General features: G+C 53.9%; 1 protein-coding gene across 2 annotated transcripts; it reads left to right on the top strand.

Annotated features, from left to right (window-relative positions):
- Positions 1-5,820: 5,820 nt before the first annotated feature.
- Positions 5,821-18,441, top strand: SEPTIN3 (septin 3). Of its 2 annotated transcripts, none has more exons than XM_068400820.1 (10): positions 5,821-5,830; positions 11,064-11,255; positions 11,505-11,633; positions 12,375-12,456; positions 12,833-12,970; positions 13,334-13,451; positions 13,897-13,992; positions 16,075-16,174; positions 16,645-16,696; positions 17,920-18,055. In XM_068400820.1, the coding sequence occupies exons 1-10, from the start codon at positions 5,821-5,823 to the stop codon at positions 18,053-18,055; spliced, it is 1,053 nt and encodes a 350-aa protein (XP_068256921.1). The 2 variants fall into 2 exon arrangements, with proteins under 2 accessions (XP_068256921.1, XP_068256920.1); XM_068400819.1 differs by lacking the exon at positions 5,821-5,830 and adding an exon at positions 18,393-18,441 and having other exon boundaries at positions 11,093-11,255; positions 17,920-18,051.
- Positions 18,442-21,349: the final 2,908 nt, after the last annotated feature.

Here is a 21,349-nt window from a genome sequence, read left to right as displayed (position 1 = left end):
CAGCTCTCTGTGAAGGCGTGCTGCCAGACTTACCATATAAGCCTCTCCTGATCTGTGTGAGCTTTTCCTCCTCTGCCGCAGAGTAAGATGGGATAGACCGGGAGGTAGCTTGCACTTGGTTAAGTCCCCTGCAATCTGGAGTCCTATAGCATAGATGGGCTCTCCCTTAACTGTCATCCCAACAAAAGCTGTGAAGCATCCTTCCACCCCCTTTCCCTGCACATCTCTGAGAAGGGACACTGAGCTTCCCAGTGAAATAGGCCCATTGCACCACCTCTGCTTTCTGGAAACAAGCTGTATAATGTGGGTCTGGGACAAAATCCCACATTTATAGACCATGTGCACTTTCTGCACTGCCCTGGGTCTGATCAGCTACCGAAGTGCTGTATGAAGGCGTGATGCTGGGGCTAAGAGGGACATTCACATCTTCTCCCTTCCTGCCAACCCAGTGCAATGCACAGGGAGGTTTGGGGGAGCTCTGAACTTGTGGCAGGAGGTTTCATCGAGAGCCTCTCCTCACTTCTCCTCCCACCCCAACACCCCCCTTTGGATGCAGTAGGTGCAGAGGTGGTACCTAAGAACACTCTGGACACACCGGGGTCCTTTGTGCCCCACTCCCGCACATGTCATCACCCCATGTGCACGTGTCTGCACATCCTGTGCCATCACCTGGGCCTGCTATTATCAACACAACCCACATCCCCAGCATGCTCCCGGGGTGCCGGCTCTGTGCCGTAGTCCCTGATGGTTCCTTTGGGAAGCAGGAGTCCCTTGGGCCGGCTGCCCAAATCTGCCACAGATCCTGGATGGGCTCATGTCTCTCAGCCTCTCCTGTGAAACTGTCAGTGGAGGTTTTCTCCTCTGTTTCCAAAGAAAGGAGGAGAGTGCACTGGGCTGGTTCGAGTGAGTGATGCTCCATTGGTAATTCTCTGGGGATTAAAGTTAATTTTTAGCTCTAAGGGTTTTGGCTGAGGAAGGAATGGATCAGGGCATCCTGCAAATATCCTGGGTCTTTCTGGAACATTTCATCCACCAAATTGCAATCGTATCACCATTATCTTCCACACCAAAAGCAGGCACACTGGCAGGAGCTTTCTGGCTGTGTTTCAGCCAGAGGACAAGTTAGGAGTCCTTCCATTCAGCCAAAAACCAGAGATCGTGATGTGAGTACCTTAACTGGGGAGCCTCGCTCAGCAGGGAAATGCAGTGGGTGGGATTAATCCTGTGCCCAGAGTTAAGCTTGCCCTGGCAAGCAAAGTCTCAAAGTGCAGGTGCAGCCTGAAACAAGTAAATCCTACATATTTTTGTGCCTTTGTGATGTGGAGCTGCAAAAGGAAAGTGCCACGGGACTGGGCTGCATGGTCTGATGTGCCATCTTTGGCTGCACGGCTCACGTCCCCTGCCCTCCGGCACAACACAGCTGTATCTCCAAGCGCCAGCTTGGAAACGTGCTTCCTCACCTCGACTCCCTTGTAGCTGGGACTGCTCTGCAAGTGGACTCCAGCTGAGCCATGGGGTAGCAATAAAAACCTCTGTACTGGAGCTGAGGGGCTCAGAGCGGTCAGGGGCAGGTTAGACTGTCCCTGTGGGAAGGGGAGCCTGGTCCCTGCAGTCTGCACCAGTGCAGGCTGCTCTGCCATCGCACCTCCTCCAAACCCACTTTCGCCTGCTGAGTCAAAGGAGAAGAGGGAAAACCACCAGCCTGGTAAAAACGAAAGGCTGGGTCTGCCACCGCCGCTTTCGGACAGCTGGCATCCACGTGAGATAGGGCTCCACGCGGGGGTCCCCTCTCCCCTCCTCTGTGTCATCTTTGGCACGTGGTCCTGAGAGTTTTCACCTCTGCTCTGCCCACGACTTGCTGCAGAAACCGAGCAAAAAGAAGATGACAAACAGGTCAGGGCTGGACTAGAGAGAAACTAGTTCTTCATCTCCTCTGGCTTATACTTTGCCCTGTTTAGTCCTGACACGATCACTATTAAGCCAGGTATTTTCCACGGGTATGAAGGATTTTATTGCCAACGGTGTCAAAGACCTCCCCAGTAGAATAAAAGTGTGTGACAAACCACGTGGCTGATGCTTTATTTTCCTGTTGTTCCCCCTGGAAACTGGCTCCCTCCAGGTCGGGGCAGGCAGCAAGGACCAGTCTACAGTGAGGTTTCCTTTACAGCAGGGTAGGTCTTTGTCTGCCTGGTTTCTGTGCCTGCTACACTGCAGGGCTATCTGGGCATAATTAAGCTGAAGGCAAACGCTGCATGAAAACTGAGACTGTTTCTCCCCTGTGGAACCTGTGCAGCCAGAGAGACCTTAGGGGAGAGGGAAATAGTCACAGATACTGAATTAAACAGCATAAAGCATCAGAGAAGATACTTAGTGCTGGAAATGCTGCACAGCATCAGGTTGGTCTTTTCTACCTTCTCTGTCTCTTTGCCTTCAAAGAAGCAGAGAAACTATACCACCCTGAGCCCTGCCTTCCCCCAGCACGCCCCGTGGCTCACTGCGGGTTCCCCCTCCACCCCTCAGCCCTGGCCAACCAAAGGGAGGCGAGCATCGCCCCTACCATGCTGTGGGTGTTATGGGTGCCTGGCTCTCCTTCTCTTTACTCCCATTTGCCCAACAAACAGAATCATAGAATCACAGAATGGTTGGGGTTGGAAGGGGCCTCTGCAGATCATCTAGTCCACCCCCCTGCCAAAGCAGGTGCCCCTAGAGCATGTTGCACAGGGTCGTGTCCAGGCGGATTTTGAATATCTCCAGAGAAGGAGACTCCACGACCTCCCTGGGCAGCCTGTTTCAGTGCTCTGTCACCCTCAAAGTAAAGAAGTTTTTCCTCATATTTAGATGGAACTTCCCATGTGCCTGTTGCCCCTTGTCCTGTCGCTGGGCACCACTGAGAAGAGTCTGTCCTCATCCTCTTGACACCCACCCCTAAGGTATTTGTAAGTATTGGAAAGACCTCCCCCCCTCAGTCTTCTCTTCTCCAGACTAAACAGCCACACCTCCCTCAGCCTCTCCTCGTAAGAGGAGAAAACCACGCGTATTCTCATCCCGCCCCACCAAAACACCTTTCTCCTTTCCTCCTTGGTTATTGCGTGGCCCTTCAAAGTCTCTTTTATAGTGAGGAAGGTGCAGGGCGGCAAGCTGACTCCCTGTAATGGATGCCCTCTTAACCCTGAAAATGCCCCAAAGCTGGCAAAATTAAACAATCAGAATAATGAAGACGCAAAAGAACATCAGAATAAGGGAAAGAAGCATCAACCTGGACGAACACCTGCCAAGCGAACACTGAACTTCCTCAGCGGGGTGTAAATTCTTGAACTGGACTCTGCCATTTGAGGGAAAAAAAAGCAGAGAGGAAGGGAAAACATTTCAAAAATTCAGAGATTTTAATTTTTGTTTTACATCACACTCATTGTCCTCAGGAGCAGGCGGCGCAGGCGTGACCCGATGGGTCTGCACTGCTCCTCCAGCTCCCTCCACGGGAGTGGGGCAGGGGGCTGCAGCGCTGGGCTGCCCGTGACTGTGGGGCTGCCCATGGTTGTGGGGCTGCCGGCGGTGTGGGGCTGCCCATGGTTGCGGGACTGCCAGCTGTATGGGGCTGCCGGTGGCGCCGGGGCAGGGGGCAGGAGCGGCCACGGCGCCAGGCGTGGGAGGGTGCCGGGCAGGCCACAAGCGCCCCATTGTCCTGGCCGGAGGCGGGCTGGCCGGCCCCGCAGGGCTGCCGGCGGGGGCTCAGGCCGGGGGACAACGGTGGCTCTGGGGAGCGCTGCGCCCCGGGACGCTGCGGCCCCAGTAGCGGGGAAGGCCTGAGCCCCCCAGCACTGCCTGCCCCGCCCTCGCACCTCTCCTTCCAGCCCACCGCCGCCTGCCATGGAGGAGGACGTCGCCCCTCACTGCAGCCGTCTGCCCGTCCAGGGCAGCCCCGCCGGCCCCAGCCGCATCCCAGGCCCCCCGCCACGGCGGGATGTCCCCCTCAGCACCCCCGCCGCCTCCACGAAGCGGAGCTGCCTCTCGGTCACCCTGCGCCGGGCCGGCGGGGGCAGTGGGGGGCCCCCCTGGGAGTGGTTGCGGGGCCTGGCCCCCGTCACCCCCATCCCCCCTCGTCCCCGGCCCGTGGCGGCCGAGGGGACCCAGCAACATGGCGGCGAAGGGGCCCTGGCGGCGAAGATGAGGGCGCCCTGCTCCCTGCCTCGCTCCGGTGGGTCTCCACTGCTGGGATGGGCTGCGCAGGGGGGAGGGAGGCACCAAAGGGAACCTCGGCGGTACTATGGGGCTCGGTGTGGGGCAGGGCCCCTTGGGAACGGTGGGGTGACATGGGGGAGGATGGGGGCTTCCTCCCCTGGGAGTGATTTCCCCTTCACCCACACCAGGAGTATGGGTGGGCGAAGGCAGGGGGGAGGTGAGCCCGTGCGGTGCTGAGCCCGGCGCCCAGCGGGGAAACTGGCGGCTGCGGGCGCCATGTCAGGAGATGTTGCAGGTGCTGGGGTGCCCATCTGTCTGTCTGTCCTGAGACAGACAGCTTGTCGTGCCATTCAGCCTGGCCTGGGTACCTCTTCAGCACTGACAGTGATTTCTAAACACTCCCATAACCCACAGCAGGTGCAGTTTCCTTTTTTTCCCAGGGATGCCAAAAAAAGAGGCACCCAAAACCCTTGTCAAGTCTGCCAGGTGACCTGCAGCCCAGCCCTCACCCAGGAGGCTGCTGCGCAGTGGAAGGACACACGGGGACATCCCTGAAAGGATGTCAGAGGGTCAGAGCAGTCCCACATGTTCGTGCCCCAGCATAGCGTGTCAGGGCCATGGTGTGTGATGGGGATGGGGCTCACATCTGTAGGAGAAGGAAATGCAGAGGGAGGAAGGGGCATCCCTCAGCCAGTGACACCCGCACGGCTCTCCAGGCGCCAGCACATCCATTGGATACAGGCAGGAGGGCACCGACAGCCATAGGTGCCCGCCGGGGCACACGGGGATGTGATATGTGCACCTCGACGTGGCCCAGGGACAGGACCTCTCCCTGCTTCCCACATGCGTGCACACACATGTACGTGCACACGCATGCACACATGTGTGTACGCACACATACACAGAGAGGACGGCGCTCGCTCTGCCTCTGCACCGTGGGCTGACAGCCAGGAATCGCGGTGCTGGAGGAGAAAAGGTTTCTCACGCCTCCGCACGCGGAGCTGAAGGGCAAATCGCTTTTGATGAGACAAAACATTCCAAATTTCCTCCCTCTGGGAAAGCAGAAGGAGGCCTCGCAATCCCTGAACCCCATCAATACCTAGGGGGAGAGAGCGCCCTTTGTCAGCCCTGCCAGAGCAAAGCCACAAAGAGTTAAATATCCCCCTCCCTAAACAAGCAGAGATGCGAAACCGCTGGAGAATTGGGAGGAAAAGGGGCGAGAAAAGGTCTGTGCGGAGGGAGGAGGGAGGAGGGGTGCGGGTGTGCGAGGGGGTCCCTCCGGGACACGTGGGCCCATCGGTGGCGACCCCTCTGTTCCCGTGGCCATGCCCACCCAGGCGGGGAGGCTGGCGGGGGCCTGGGATGGAGCCGGGGGAGGGTGCGTGGGGGGAGATTTTGCAGCGATGTTTAATATTCAGGTCACATGACGATGGCAGCAGGAGCAGCACCAGCATCCCCGCTCCGCTGAAATAGCCACTGGAGAAGCAGGGGAAGGAGAAGGGGGGGGAGAAGAGGACACAGGGAAGAAAGAGAGAGGTAAAACCAGAGCCTCGTAGCCCACCACACCGCGTCAGCATCAGGCTAGAAAAGTGGAGGGAAAGCTACCCCCTTAGGAGAGGATTCGGAGACAAAGGAAGCTTCATGTTCAAAGGTAGGATGCTCTGGGCTTGGCAGGGCTGGGCGATGCCAGAGGGATGGCGCTGGGGCTTTTTGTGGAGGCACCCTCCGCCGTGCCCCCACACTGCCCAGCTCTGGCCACAGGGGAGGAATATCTCCGAAAGGCAGCAGGGAAAATCGGTACTGGCTTTGTCTTTTTTCTTTTCTTTTCGGTGGCAGCAGTCTGGCATGAAGGAGAACGAGCGGGGCTGGTTGTGGTGCGGATGGGGAGTAGCTGGCGCCAGGGGCTGCTTTGAAAGACAGAGATAATCCCAGCTGGTCCAGAGCTGGGGAAAGCCCACAAGGTGCTCGGTGACTGGCTCGTCCCTTGCCAGTGACAGTCCGTTGCTTCGAGGGCAGCGGGGACATCCTGTGGTGCTCCCTGGGCATCTGCGCAGGAGCCGGCGGGTGGGCAGGGAGCCCTGGCACTGGTGGGCAGGGGGCCAGGCAGCCGTGGTGGCACGAGTACCCCAATCCTAGGGCACTCAGCATCCCCTTGCCTTGTGGTACAGCTGTGCTGCCCAGGCAATAAGCCAGGTTACGGGGTAAGGGCTGCACAGCCGGGGAGCAGTACCAGGGGTATGTCCAGGGCAGAGGCAAGCATCTAATCCTGCAGCGGCTGAGCTGGGGACATGCCCATCCCCTTCACCTCCAGCTTCTGAATCTCCAGAGAGGCTCGGCACATGGTGCCCTAGATTTCGCTGCAGCCCTGGTAGAGCAGGGCTCTTGCCCAAGCCCTCTGCACAGCGCTGAGGAGAAGGAAGGCTGCTGCCGGGAAGGCTACAGCAGCCCACAGGGCTGGGATGAGTTTCCCTGCCTCACTTGACATGTCCAGTGATCCTCAGGCCAGGTAAAAAGATTTGGTAAGGAGAATGGCTCTGTTCTGCACCCTGAGGTCGGGCAGTGCATTAGGCATGGCTCAGCCTTTGCCCTGCACAGCTGGGAGATATGCCCTGGGGTCATCACGGAAATGGAGGGGAAGGATTTTTACAGTGGAGAGACGGTCAGTCCAGCACCTCTGCAGATCTGAAGCAAAGAGAAGATCCTAATGCCTGCAAGCCCCAGGGAGGCTGTGCTAATGAAGCAGCCGCTTGCTTTCCTTCCTAGGGACCTGGCATCACCTCTACTGGCAGCAGCCTTCAGGCTCCGAACCTGTCCCTCCTCCCCATCCTGTGTCTGCAGGGAGTGGGACCATGGGTCCAGGGCCATGCGGGTGGAAGGGGCTGAGGCAAGACGTGCGTGTGGATCACTGCCTCCAGCCGGAGCGGGATGGCCTTGTGCCACATGGGAGGAGAGCCACAGCGAGGCCGTCCATGTGTTACGTGGGGGTTAAATAGCCTTTCCTTGCTGGAAGCTGGGTTGTGGTGAGCGCCTGTTTGCAGCCCTCCCTCCCCTCCCTCTTGCCACTCAGACAAAGGACTGGAAGGCAGGAGGAGGGGATGCGACTGTATCTGGGTTATCGGGACAGAGCAGATGTTAGTCCCCACTACCTGAGTCCCTGAGGGACCTGCAGGGCCACCTCTGTCCCCAGCTAGCTGCTGTGAATGTCAGAGGCAGGCAGACATGAAGGATGTGCTGCAGTACTGGTGTTTGCTGCTGGCCACGTATGCTGGCCTTCCAGGGAGAGGTTTTGGGGTGAATCGGTGGGTGTCAGAAGCAGGAGCTAGCTGAGACCGCTGGGACCTCTCCAGGCACCAGTTGCCCTTCTGGCCCTGCCTGCCCTGGCCCCAGATGCTGCACCTCTCCTTGCTCTGGAGCAGAGTTGAGCATCTCCTGTGAGCCAGAGATTATCCCCCAGCAGCCCAAACCCGGGCCACCTACCTCCGGGAACCGGGCAACAGAGGTATCACCAGCAACCACCCTCTTAAATGAGTTTCGCTTAGCACACAGAACAAAGCAGCAGGGAAAAGGGTGGCAATGCAAACAGCGGATGAAAGTGGTTAACCTTGGCTAACCCTCTATTCGTTATCAGCCGTACTGGCTGTAGTGGCCTACCATGTATTCATTACAGGGGACAGCTGGAGGGGCTATGGGATGTGCCCAGGATGCATAATGCTACCCCTTGACTGGTCATTCAGAACGCTAATGAGGCTTCCTAGCAGCATTAGCATTACTGCATGTAAAAGAGAGACATTCCCAGGAGACCACGTAGACACGTTTCATGTCTCAAGGTGCCTCTCATAGCTCTGGCCCCGGTTTTGCACACCCTGACCTCCCCGTCCGGCTGTTCCTCAGTTGGCTCCTTGGATTCCTCTGTGGGAGTCAAGAAGTGGAAAATCATGTGCAGAAAGCTGAGCCCTTGGGTACCTCTTGGCAAAATGGGGTCTTCCCTTCCTGAGGCTCTATGGGAAGGCACCCCACACAGAGAGGAAAGCAAGTGACCGAGAGGAGAAAGGGAGGTTGTCTACCCCAAGAGCTTGAATGTCCAAAATCAAAATGCCCAGGGCGACATCACTGATATAAAATCCAGGAAATATTTAAGGACACTTCTGGAGATCTTTTCTCCTGGTCTCAGGGCTTTCTATAGGTGCTCAGGAACCTGACTCTGAAATATCTGCCCCAGCCACTGCAAGCTCCCGGCTCCAGCAGCGAAGCCTGCAAAGGAATGGCCACATATTGCAATGTCCACAGCAGAGTTAGCAACATCTGCTGGCCCTGGGCAAAGCATCCCCCAGTGAGACTGAGGGATGAATTATGAACCTCTTAGTAAGCCTTGAGGTTGGCTGCCTGCAACTTCCCTCCTTCCTCCGCCCTGTGTAAGAACAAGGAGTTGAAGGAATAAAGGAGAGGGCAACAGACTCCCTCGGGACAAGCTACTGCTCAGGTGGGCTTTCTTCCCACCTCGACCTGTTCCCTATCCACCTCCGGGGTTTATTTGCCCCCATTACTGCAGTGGCCAAGTGCCTCACTGGGGCCACAGCCCCCTGCCCCACATCCCCTCATCATTCCCTGTCTCACTCTCTCTTCTCCCCCTCTTTAGGGTGGGTGGGATCCCAGCAGGTCTGTGTGGGCTGCACACTGGAGGATGCTGCAGCAGGACAAGGGGCATGGCACAGCCATTTGACTATGGTGCAGGTGGTGTGGGCCAGCCCAGGAGAGGACAAGCGAAGGGCAAGGTGCAGGAGAGCTGGCTGGCTTGGCCCTCCATGCTGTGCCAGAGAGATGGGCTTTCCTGGCTGGCAGCAATTTTGAGAAAGCTGGAAAAAGACAACAGGACCCCCAGGGGATACTTTGTCAGCAGGAAAGGCACAGACTAGCTGTGATGGGCATAAGAGAGGATTGCAACTGAGAAGCACTCAGCTCGGCAGGCTGCCTCCTCTGGCAGCTGCCCGGCAGCATGAGGTGCTCCGAATTGCCAGCCTGGCTCAAGCCAACAGTCCGTCTTGTGCTCTGGTCCCCCCAGGGTGCTGCTCACTGTTTCAGGAGAGGATGATGATAGCTCAGAGTGCCCTTGCTTGGTGGGGAAGAGCAGGAGGGGGGGGCATCCTCCGGCAGAGCTCTCCCCTGTGGGCAAGGTGGAACGAAGGAGAACCTTCAGACATCACCCACAGTGCTGGGCACGGGTGGCTGGGCTACTATCCTCTCAAAGGGAGGGAAGATCCCTTCTCACAGTTTAACATAAAAGACTTCCCAAGCGGTGTAAAAGGAGCTGGACGGAGGCACCCTTCTCCCTGCCAAGGGTGGCCTTTACGCAGGGTCTGCCCTCAGCACATGATAGTGGGATATTAATAAAATGTAAAATCTTCACTGTGTAGAGCAACTCTTGTGTCTGCACAGCAGCTTTGATGTGGGAATGCTAGGCAGGGTCACCAGCCAGCCATGCAGCCTGTCGTAGCCTAACCCTGTCCTTCAACAAAATCTCTCTGACCTCTCCCCAACCCCAGCCTCTGCCTGGCCTGGCTGAGCTGTCACAGGGACCCTGGCTTGGTGCTACCAGTGTCACCAGCCTGGTGACCTCCGAGTCATCTTCCTCTCCAAGAGGCACGTGTCACCCACCAAATGGCAGTCGCCTGCCTGGCTGCTCACGTCCTCCTCCGTAGCCAGCAGGTTCTGCTGAAAGGAGCGAAAAACTCCGCTGGAATGATGCAAAGGGATAATTGAGTGTGAGATACTTGAACTGAAGTGGCATCCAAAACAAGTGGAGTGCTTACCAAGCACAAACACATGCTGTCACTGTCCTGGGAAAATAACCATCTAATGAGACAAAGCATGGGGGAGTCAAGTAATTAGAATGGCAGAGGCTCTAGTTTGCAGCTGGTTTGTATATGAAAGGTATTTGATTCCCATCCCCTTCAGCTTCCTCTCTAGATTCATTCCTCACACCTCCCTTCCCCACCTATTACAGCTTTTCTTCCATGCCCTGTCCTCTCCGAACCTCCGGCTTCCTACCAGCGGGTGGGAGCCGCTCACTAATGAGACAAGAGACGGAGATAAATGGATGAGGCCTGGCCCAAGCAGTGTGTGCCATCACCCGAAAAAGAGATAGGGAGGCCAGAAAGCCCACGGGGCCTTTCTTTTTACCTTTTTGTTTTACATGGAAGAAATGAGGAGGGGGAGGCAAGGAGTGAAAAGTGCAGAGGATTAGTTTGTCGATCACGATGATTACTTTCCTGAGCATGACAAAAAACATGGATCTACAGGTGGGGGGCAAGCGCAGATGTTGTGGCCATGCTTTGCACTTCCACCACTGAAGAACTCAGCCTGCACAGCACGGCCAGTAATGAGATGCCCCTGGCAAGGGCCAAGCTTGCAAACCCTCACGGTAAATCCCAGACTCTGTTTCAACACGGGGACGTGACAGATAATAATTTTTGAAAGTCTGTTCCATCGCAAATTTCATGTTAATCTGGGAGGGGCAAAACACTGCTGATCCTGGTGAGAACTGGGAGACAAAAATGAGGAGACACACACAGAGCTTTGGGCACCCGATTAGGAGCCCAGCCAGCTTCACTGGGTCTGCTCCTGCTATTTGGAGGTAGCTGTCAATACATTGCATGCTCAAAGAACCCACTTCTCCACCTCCTCATCTGGAGTGATACACAGAAGACTATGCTGGAAACGCAAGTAGAAGTTCCTCCATGAAGAGCCTTACTGCTAAAATCTTGCCATTCACTCATCCTCAGTAGCCCTTGAAATGGATGCTCAAAGTTGCCCTCAGCCGCCATGACAGGTCAGCACCTGTCATCATACACCTCAATGACAATTTTTCAATCTTTCTCCCCATGCAGGGCCAGTGGAGAGCAAAAACGAAGCAGCCATGTCTGAGCTGGTTCCAGAGCCGCGACAAAAACCAGTCGTACCAATGAAACCCATGGGCATTAATGCCAACTTGCTGGGCTATATCGGTATTGACACCATCATTGAGCAGATGCGCAAGAAAACCATGAAGACAGGTTTCGACTTCAACATCATGGTTGTAGGTAGGCAGGGACCAGCTGAAGTACTGGGAATCATGGCCAGGGACTGTCCTATGAGGCCAGGTGGGAGAGCGAGCCCTGCAGGGAGGGCATGAGGGAGCAGACAGTGCTTGTTCTGGGTGAAAGGAGAGCCTGCACAAGGCAAGGAGACACCCACAGCCCCTTCCCCTGCCAGCCTGGCTCTGTCCCCTGGGCCTGCTCTCATTGCCAGGCTACAGCAGATGTCATGAGCTTCCTCTTTGCAATCCTCAGGTCAGAGCGGATTGGGAAAGTCGACATTGGTGAACACCCTCTTCAAATCCCAGGTGAGCCGCAAATCTTCAGGCTGGAACCGGGAGGAGAAGATCCCCAAGACGGTGGAGATCAAAGCCATCGGGCATGGTAAGAGCCAGGCTGGTGGGGTGGAGGCAATGCTGATGCTTCAGCACAGTCTTGCGGAAGACCCCAGTAGTCTATGCAAACAGTTCTTTGGTATTAGGCAGCCTTTTCTCCATGGGAGAAAGGCCAGTTTTAGATGGCCTCAGATCCAGCCAAGGCTTTTTTTAAACAGCAATGCCACTGACACCACAGCCACAAGTGAGGGGTAGAAAAAGAGTTATAGATATTTCTTCTGCCAAGACATTAGTCTGCATGTGTGGATTAAGCCTTGCTGTAAGTCATTCCCACCTGCAGATGCTTAATAATCTATACAAATTGCATTGTATGCAAATGTGTGTGCCCCTCCCAAGCCTGGTAGAACACATCTCCTCTTGGCAAAGCATCAGCGCAGCTTCTACTGTGGTGCAGAGTAATGAACACCATCTCAGAATCAGGATGATGCATTGGAGGGGAGGATAAGTCATGTAAGACAGGTACTACTCCTGGGCCACAGACTGAGCACAAATCCATTTTCCTGTGGCAGAGTGGTATAAGGTGGCTTTGGTGCAGAGGTTACCAAAATTTGGGGTCGGAAATGCAAGTGGGGGTCACAACTGTTGAGGCATGACCCAGCCTGGCCTGGTCATGCTTGCTGGGCAGTGATGAGGGCAGAGCGCTCTTGTTCCCTAGTAGGGCACAGAGACATGTTTCGTGATGGAGCAGGTCCCCAGGGAGGCATATGATGGTTTGCAATTTCTTCTCCAGTCATCGAAGAAGGTGGTGTCAAAATGAAGCTGACAGTGATCGACACGCCAGGATTCGGGGACCAGATCAACAACGAGAACTGGTGAGTTTTACACGGTCGAGGTTTTGTGTCCCAGAATGGGCTGCAGTTAGGATGGCATATGGAGTGACTCTCATTTACTTGGCCTGGAAAGTGTTCGGGAAACTATTGCACTTGAGGGGCCAGTAACGGGGATGTGGAATTGTGAACACCATGGGTCTGTGTGCATGCACGGGGGTATGTACACATTACACAGTGAGTGCCTATTTCTGTGCTTAGTTACAGAAACCCTTAAACATCTCTGCTGATGGTGAGATGCTTGTGGTGGATGTTTTTTATGCCTGAGCCTGCTTTGCTGCTGTCAGAGCTGAGAACGCTGTAGGCAGGAACACGAGGAGATTTGTACCTGTCTATTCACCTCTCTCTCCCACCTTAACAGCTGGGAGCCTATTGAGAAATACATCAACGAGCAATATGAAAAATTTTTGAAAGAGGAGGTGAATATTGCAAGGAAGAAACGAATTCCAGACACGCGAGTGCACTGCTGCCTCTACTTCATCTCCCCCACAGGCCACTCGTACGTACACTGTCCCTCGTCCTTCTTCAAGCCCTTGGTGCCTCTGTGCCAGACATATACCCTGCACTGCTCCATCTTTGCCACGGATACAGGGGTCCTGCCTGTGGGTCTGGCCACTGTTTAGCTTAACTTTGGGTGCTGAGGGGCTTGAAAGGGTCTAGGATAACAAGGGCAGGAGAAATGCCACTGTGTTTTTTGGGAGAGGGCAGGATGGATGGGAAGAAGGAGATGACAGCATGGTGGCAGCAAGCAGGGTATGTACAAGGGAGGTTTCATTGATGCCCTGATGCTGGGAGAGTCACTAGGATGAAAGGCGAGGAGGGTAAAGTGACCCCTTGCATGTTGTTCCCTCTTGGGCTGCAGCCTGCGGCCTTTGGACCTGGAGTTCATGAAACATCTCAGCAAGGTAGTGAACATCATCCCGGTTATTGCCAAGGCTGACACCATGACCTTGGAGGAGAAGATCGAATTCAAACAAAGAGTGAGTATCTCCTCTCCTGCACAGGATCCTTCCCTGCCCCAGCTTGGAGGTGGGAGAAATGAGCAGTATCCTTCTTCCTGGGATTGCAGTGCAGTCCCCAGGGCATGCACAGAGTCCAGCGCTGGGTTGGTGGGTAAGACCTGAAGATGCAGCTGTTTATGGCTCTGAGGGCATCTGTTAGAGGGGGAAGAAACGTGTGTATCCCTGTGACATCTCACGATATGCCCTGTCATGGGAACTGCGGAGCCAGACAAGTAACTGGGGTTTGGGAAGAAAGACCCATCATTGCTGCCGTGTGTTCTCACTTTGCTGCACACTTCCCTGGGGGAAATCCCTCCAGCCCCCGCCCACTGGAAGGATGTCCCAGATGTGTTTGCCCAGCCATCCTGCCTGCCTTCCCTTCAGGTTTATGTTGCTTTGTGCTCCAAAATGTCTCTCTGCCCAGGTGCGCAAAGAGCTAGAAGTAAATGGGATCGAGTTTTACCCCCAGAAAGAATTCGATGAGGACCTGGAGGATAAAACAGAGAATGACAAAATCAGGGTAGGAAACATTTTATTGTGGGAGGGGAATGGGGGATGAGGGCTGGTCATATTTAACAAGTGTAAAACAGACTTGTGTCACTAGAAGGTTGTAAATGCTTTGTGGTCCCTGAATGAGAGATGCAATGGGTGTAAGGGATGGTCATTCCTCCTTCCCAGCTTAATTTGTCCCTGTCGTTACTACAGGGTGCGATGAAGGCTGAGTGAGGAAGGACTATGTTTCACCTCCTCTTGCTGAATGCTCTGTTTGGCCACAGTTAAGGACCAAAGTGGCCTGTGTGTGGCTGATGTCCAGCCTCTGTCCCAAATAACTGCCCCATGAGCCCTCTCATCTGCTGACCAAACTCAACCTGAAAGGCAGTCCAGTTCTTTGCTCCCCCAGCCCCTGTGAGAAGGGTTGTCCCATCCTTTTCACCTTAGAGCGTTAGCAACTGTCTCCTCATTTCCAGCCTGTGTTTGTTCATGGCCAGGTTGTACCCAGAATTATATCTGTGTTCTTGTGCCAACACTGACTCAAGCAGTTCTCCTACCTAGTGGTCCCCTCCACCTCTCAAGGCATTTATAGAGAACAACGTTATCCTTTGCTGACCTTCTGCTCAGCTAAAGGACACAAGCTCCTTTGGATGAGCTTCCCATTCCTCAGTAGTCCATACTCCTAGTCACTTTTTTCTGTGCCTGCTCCAGTTTGATTTGAGTTTCTAGCACTGGTGTTGGTACCACATGCTCCCCCATGTCTTCTGTGAACCGCTACGCCTGTGGACCACATGTGCTTTTTAAACAATTGCATCACACTAGTGGCTCGTGGTCATCATGTGACTGACTAGCACGTGGGGTCTTCCACTCCTTCAGTCACTGATGTTCATGAGCTCTGAAGTCGTAGCAGAAATTCTTGATGTTATTCGCTAAATGCTGCTCTTTGTGCCTCAAACCTCCATCTTCCCGGATAATAACCCAGTTTGCCTTTGTACTGACAACACCTCTTGGCCTTGTGATGCTAGTGCATTTAATCATCCCACTCATCATTTCTGTGGCTAGGCCATTAATGAAAATAGATTGACCTCTGTGGCAGTCCTCAAGAAACTCCAGGAGTCTTGCATTGCAGCCTGACACTTGCGCTTTCAACTCCCCCAGCTGTCACAGCCCCAACAGAAATTCCCACCTTCCTCATCTTAATGAATCATTTCCCATCTGGCAATACATCACACATTCTGGAGAAGATTAGATGGGTTTTGCTTCTTCTCCAAACTGTTACTGGTTTTGAGGAGGGCACCACATTTTGTTCTGCACTTCAGCATCATAGCCTTAGGTTCGGATAGTCTCACACATAAGAAATAAACTGCTTTTTAATCTCCATTCCTGTGGTAATTGCAGTCTCTTCCCAGGCCCAGGGACATCTATAAAGCAGAGTCAATCTATGAACATCTGCACAACTTTATGGATAGCAGGGTCTCTTGCACCCTGTGCTCTGGAAACAGATGGTTTCTCCCTGTGCTTAGAGATATTTGGGTCCCCAATAGCTTCACCTACTGTCCCACTTCCCAGGAAAGCTGCACCCCTACCCCATTTCTGGCCTTCCTCAGTACAACCATTTCAGCCATTAAACTTGTTGAATGTTCATGTGTCTTGTTGGGGAGGATTATTTTGAGTTCTCTCCTTCTTCTGGTAAAGAACTATGAACCTGGTGAGAAATACTCTCTGCGAACTATGCATATGAGCAGCCCTGGGCTGACAGACCCTCTCCTGGTTATGCCAAGGTACTTCTTCTCTGGTCATCCCCCTCTGCAGAAAAGCTGGAGATGGGTGCAGAAAAGCTCTGCCCCTGGCTCCAGAGCCCTCGGCACTGCTGCAAGCTACCCACTAAGCTCAGGGAGTGCATGGACACCTGTAAAGCGAGGGCCCAAAATGCTAGGGATAGCAGTGATGGGCAAAGAGGACAGCCAGTGAAGTGTCACTCTGGAGAACCTCTTCCCTTGGAGAAGGCCTTGTGTTTGGTGAGCTGAGAGGAGGAAAGGTGGATGGGGAACAGTGATGGTGCTGCTCTCTGGAATGGGTTCAATAGGTCTCTCCACATGTCTCTCCCCAGCAGGAAAGCATGCCCTTTGCAGTAGTGGGCAGCGACAAGGAGTACCAAGTGAATGGCAAAAGAGTCCTGGGCAGGAAAACACCTTGGGGCATCATTGAAGGTAAAAAACCCTTTGCTTCTGGGAGTTGAAAGTACCGCTGCAGGCCCCAGTAACAGACAAGGGTCCAGATAACATGTCCCATGGCTACCTTCCCATCCATTTTGCGATAAACTTTTTGAAATCAAGCAAGAGGAGAACAGCTCTGCTGGGAGGGAACTGCCACGGTCAGTGGGGTACCACTACCGCCAACTGGCAGAACCTAGAGCCACTCTGAACACTACAGTGTGTGAAGCTGAGCTCCTGAGGTTGCCTTTGTTTTCAAATGAAAATTCACATGTGACCGCTCAGCACTTCTTAGCGTGTCTCCTCAACGCCTGACAGTGCGGTGTTCAGACAACTGTCTGTCCTTTCAAAGTATGCAGGCTCTGCCCACCTGGAGCCTGCCCCTTGGCAGTGACCTTCCCATGCTCTGTAACCACAAAGGGGTTGTTGAAAAAATCAAACGTAACAATTGCTTGTTTTCTTTTCAGTGGAAAACCTCACTCACTGTGAATTTGCCCTACTTCGAGATTTTGTCATCAGGTAAGGCCATGGTCAGGCACCAGTTTGCTCTTGATGAGCAAGGAGTCTTCCTGAGACCCTCTTAGAGTGAAATAGCCATATGGAAAGGAAAATAAAGTACATTTCAGGCAGTGAAAGCTTATGTAGGGTAAGGCTGGATTGAATTAAGGGGTAGATACTCTAGTGCCTCTCTTAGTGACATGACGACTATGCCAACTAGGTGCTAGTTTTCATGTATGAGCTGGACTACCACCCTCCTTATATCTCATTAAGGATATTAGGTTGCAATAACTTCTATTTGTTGCTGACAGCAGGTCTGGGCTGGAGTCAGTGAGAAAGAGGCCACTACCCCATCCTAGACCATGTGTCCTGCCAGGTTGAGGGATGGGATGCAACATATGACCTGGAAGTGAAAAGCTCCATAGCTCGTTCAGCTTTCATTGTCCTGTCTTATTTCTACCGTTTCATGAAGTTGTCTCAGCACAAGTGATATCTGCCCCAAACTCTGTAGCAGAGCTGCAGATCCAGGGTCACCTCTGTTCCCTATAAACACAATAAGGTTTTAAAACAACACCAAAAATAAGAAAACAGAGGAAACACACTTCAAAGCCAGAGCCCTGTGGCTCATTCCACCTGTGGGTATGGTGGTATTGAGACACTTGGCCAGGTACAGTGCTTTGACATCACCCTACTGCCATCTTTTTGTTCTGCGACAGACATGCTTTCCCTAAGTCCTCCAGTAAAAACATCCTAACCAAGTGATCATCACAAGGCATACAGCATAGAGCAATCCAAGCCCACAGGCTTTCTGTGGAGGTTAGGGACGACGCTCACAGCAGTGTTCTGCAGGTTATGGTCTGCAGTGGACCTGATACACGCTCCTGGTGCTTCCTTGTCTCACTACCGCTTCAGATGAGACAAGCCCACATCTGCTCTGACACACAAGGCCAGCCAGTAGCTGTCTCACTGGCACAGGTGTGAGAGCGGCAGGACACTGTCAAGCACAGCCAGGGATTTCAGCCCATATCCTGCATCCTGTCTATGTGTTCTTGAATGCTGATGCTCCAGCTCTCAGTTTTATGATGGCACCCATACAGAAAGAGGGGTACGCTCATTAGCCAGACTGACTGGAGAAATCTGTTTATCTTGGGGAATAAAATGATCATCAGAAGATTAATGGTGACCATGCTGATACTGGTTATCGTATCCTCTTTTCAACCCCATCTACACTTTGCCCCCTGCAGGACCCACCTTCAGGACCTAAAAGAAGTGACCCACAACATCCACTATGAGACCTATAGGGCCAAGCGGCTGAATGACAACGGAGGGCTGCCCCCCATGACTGCTGAGACAGAGGAAAACCATGAAAGTAACCTGTGAATGACACCCCGCCACTGTCACCCGGTATCTCTGGATACAACCACCCACCCCTGCTACCCTTGACTCTACTGTGGGCCTGTCTCTGAAGCATGTGGCGGATCTTCCGTGCGCGTGAGAGGATGCAAGCGTGAGTGCATGTGTGTGTGCGTGTGCCTGTCCGTGTGCCAGAGAGGGAGCGAAGGTGTCTCCCCTGTCCTTCCCAGAGTGTCCTCGTTCTCAGTTTGTTTTTTGCACAGTGGACTGTCTGTCATCTTCCTTTCTCTCGTTTCTGTGTCTCAGCTGTGTGTCTTGCCTGGGGGAAATAGGGATGGGGGGGAAGGATTTCTGGGAGCAGGAGGGCTTTGGAGGGGGGAGGTGTGAGGCATGCTGTGGTCCTGTTTTTATAATTTGGAGACGTGGCAAGGAGAGATTCCAGGAGAGATGGTGGAGTGGTGGAGTTGGTGCATGCAGTGTCTTCAAGTGATGGCAGCAGAGATTTCTCTTGGGTCCTCGGTGGGTGGGAAGGCAGCCGGCTTGTCTGAGGGCATGGTGGCCCAGCATTTTATCCCCATTTCTTGCTGTGGCTTCCCAAGTAGATGGGAGAAGTGACAGACTGACATGTTTTGTGGTTCAGGGGAAGTGACCGGTGGGAGGAGGCAGAACTAGTTCTTGAGTTGTAGCATCTATTTGAAGAGCATCAAAGTACTTGGGGAAAACAGCCTTATCTTCCAAAAGAAGCAAAACCCAGATGAAAAGAACGTGTTTCTGCTGCAGAGGGTGCATTTGCCCTGCCCAGCACTAAGATCAAAAGCCATGCTGTGTCTCAGGCTTTTGACCCTGTGCAGATCAGACCAAGCTGTCCTGAGGTCACCCCTCCTCATCCCCCATTGCAGCGGTCTCTCCCCACCAGCACCAAGCACATCCCGGACGAACCTTTCCCCCACAACACGGCCCTTCTGCTGTGGGAGTGCAGGGAAGACTGTGCCACAGGGGGATCACTGCTGGGGACTCCCCCAGGGACAGCCCTGCTCGGCACAGGGCCTTCAGGATCTTGGAGGAGTGCAGAAGAGCCATGGAGGGAGAAGCACTGGGACAGGGTGTCTCTCTGGTCTCCACTGGTGGTGGGAACACGAGATACGTCTTCCTCACTGAAACGGCTGTGTTTGCTGCTCCAGCAGTCTCAGCCTGTGCTGCTCCCCCACCCTCCTACTGCCCTCCCAGCTTCCACATCCTCCTCTCCTGTGCTTTTGTCCTCGTTCCCTTTTAGCCCTCCACAGTTTCTTCCCTCCTTTCTTTCCCTGTCTTGCTTTCTCTCCTCTCAACCCTGTCTCTCCTTCATTTCTTAGAGTACTTGAATCTTCCTCTTCTCCAGGCTGTTTTCTCCCTCTCCCAGCTCTCACACCTCCTTCTTACCAATGTGCTTTCATTGTGTCGGGTTGAGAAGCTGTTGTTTTACCTTCCTCTGGAGGGGACGGGGAGGGAAGTTAAAGACCCAAGAGCAGAAAGAGGCACAGCTTTACTGAAGACTATATGCTTGTGTCTAGCTAGTGTCAGCTCTTTACTGTATGTCCCTCAGCCAGGTGGAAAGCGTCAGGGCTGGCTGAGCAGAAGGGAGGAGGGGAGAAAATCACAGATGTCCTGAGTTTGGCAGTCTCTGCCTGTCACCTAGCATGTCACATGGCTGGCAGGGGCTGTCACCTCCAAGAGAATAGCCAGTGGCACTTAAAATGCATGTGCAGAATGCCATGCCACAGGACAGTTGTGCTGAGAGTCAGGGGAAGTGTGGTGGGTTTGGGATGGGGGTTCGAAGGGCTCGAACAGGAGGGAGGAAGAGGTCCCAGGGAGGGAAAAGCAGGGGAGGACTCAAGCCAGGGCTGAGGTTGGTTGACAGAGCTGTACTGGGGCCAGGGCTGGGAGGAGGGTGCTCCAAGCCTTAGCAAAACCGTGTGTCCATCTTGTGGCTTTCTCTGGTGCTGTCACTGCAAAGCAAAGGTCTCGTCACTCTCACTCTCCCATGTCCTCCACAAAATGGTTCTCAGCACCACTAGGACATGAGGGCGATACCGGCCCTTTGCAGTCCTTTCACCACCCACATCCACGGCTCCTGGTGTTCCTGTACGCAGTGTGCACTTTTAGCCTTGCACCCACCTCCCCACCTGTACCAGGCCTCCTTGGCCCTGCAGGGAACAAAAGCCTCGTCACCGGTGCCAGCAGCTGTACCATGGACCCTGCAGAAACCATCCTGCTACGCTGCTACCCATCCCGCCACCCACGCTGGCTGTCCACAGCCCAGCGCGGGGTCAAAACCTCCTGCCAGCTTGTCTCCACCAGCCACCGAGGCATGGACGCATCCCCAGCATCACTGGCTGCCAGAAGCATCTCCTCAGCCTACTCTGCTGTGGCTGCTCCTGCCTACCCTCTACATAAATGTTTTAAACCGAGTGCAACAGGAGACTCCCCCAGGGCTCCTCTTCTTCACTGGACTGAAGCACGAAGCCACGCTCCGTTGCCTTCAGCGGGGCGTGCAGGGGTGTTCCCTGCACTTGCTTTCTCACACAGCTCTTTGGCGGCCATGCCACTGCTCTAGAGGAACTCTCTTGCCGCTGGGCTGCGTCACCCTGGGTTGTGGTACGGTCATTTCTACAACTTTTGGGCCCAAGCGACGGTTATGGCAAAGAGCCAACGCTGCCCTGCTTAATGAAAGCAAAGAAGACTGCACGCAACAGAAGAGATTTTCCTTTGCCTGTAACATGGATTGCAAGGACAAGACTGTGTGTTTTGCCCCATAGGTTTAGGAATTGTTGTTTATTTGTGATAATGTGGTTTTTAAGCTCTGCTCTGTAATTCCTTGTCGGATCATGGACTACTTCTAAAGGATCCATAAAAGCTCACTGAGGAAAGCAAGCTCAGGTATTCCTCACCGCCATCTGCTCATGCAAATATCCTACCGGTATCTGCATATCTACCAGAAAGTCTACAAACGGCACATATCAAAAATTTCCCATGTTGCGCAACAGTGGGAGATACTGCTGGGAAAAAGTCTCTGCCGACGGATAAGCTGTGAAAAGCCTGAACGGCTCCTAGCTCTCGTGTGCCACCATCCTGGGATGACCACAGCACGTCAGACGTTCCCCTCAGAGGTATCACTTGAACAATACCGTAGGGGGGTAGGGTCTAAATTCACACCGGAGGGACCCACTCAGAGCGTCCAGAGACTCACGAACTCTTCACCACACAAGCCATTCACCAGAAGAATTTTGCAATGTGTGGTAAATCCCAAAGGCCTTTTTTTTTTTACACTGGACAAGTTCCATT

The sequence above is a fragment of the Nyctibius grandis genome, chromosome 5 (assembly GCF_013368605.1).
Source record: "Nyctibius grandis isolate bNycGra1 chromosome 5, bNycGra1.pri, whole genome shotgun sequence".
Lineage (NCBI taxonomy): Eukaryota > Metazoa > Chordata > Aves > Nyctibiiformes > Nyctibiidae > Nyctibius > Nyctibius grandis.
This window is presented reverse-complemented; position numbering and strand designations above follow the sequence as displayed.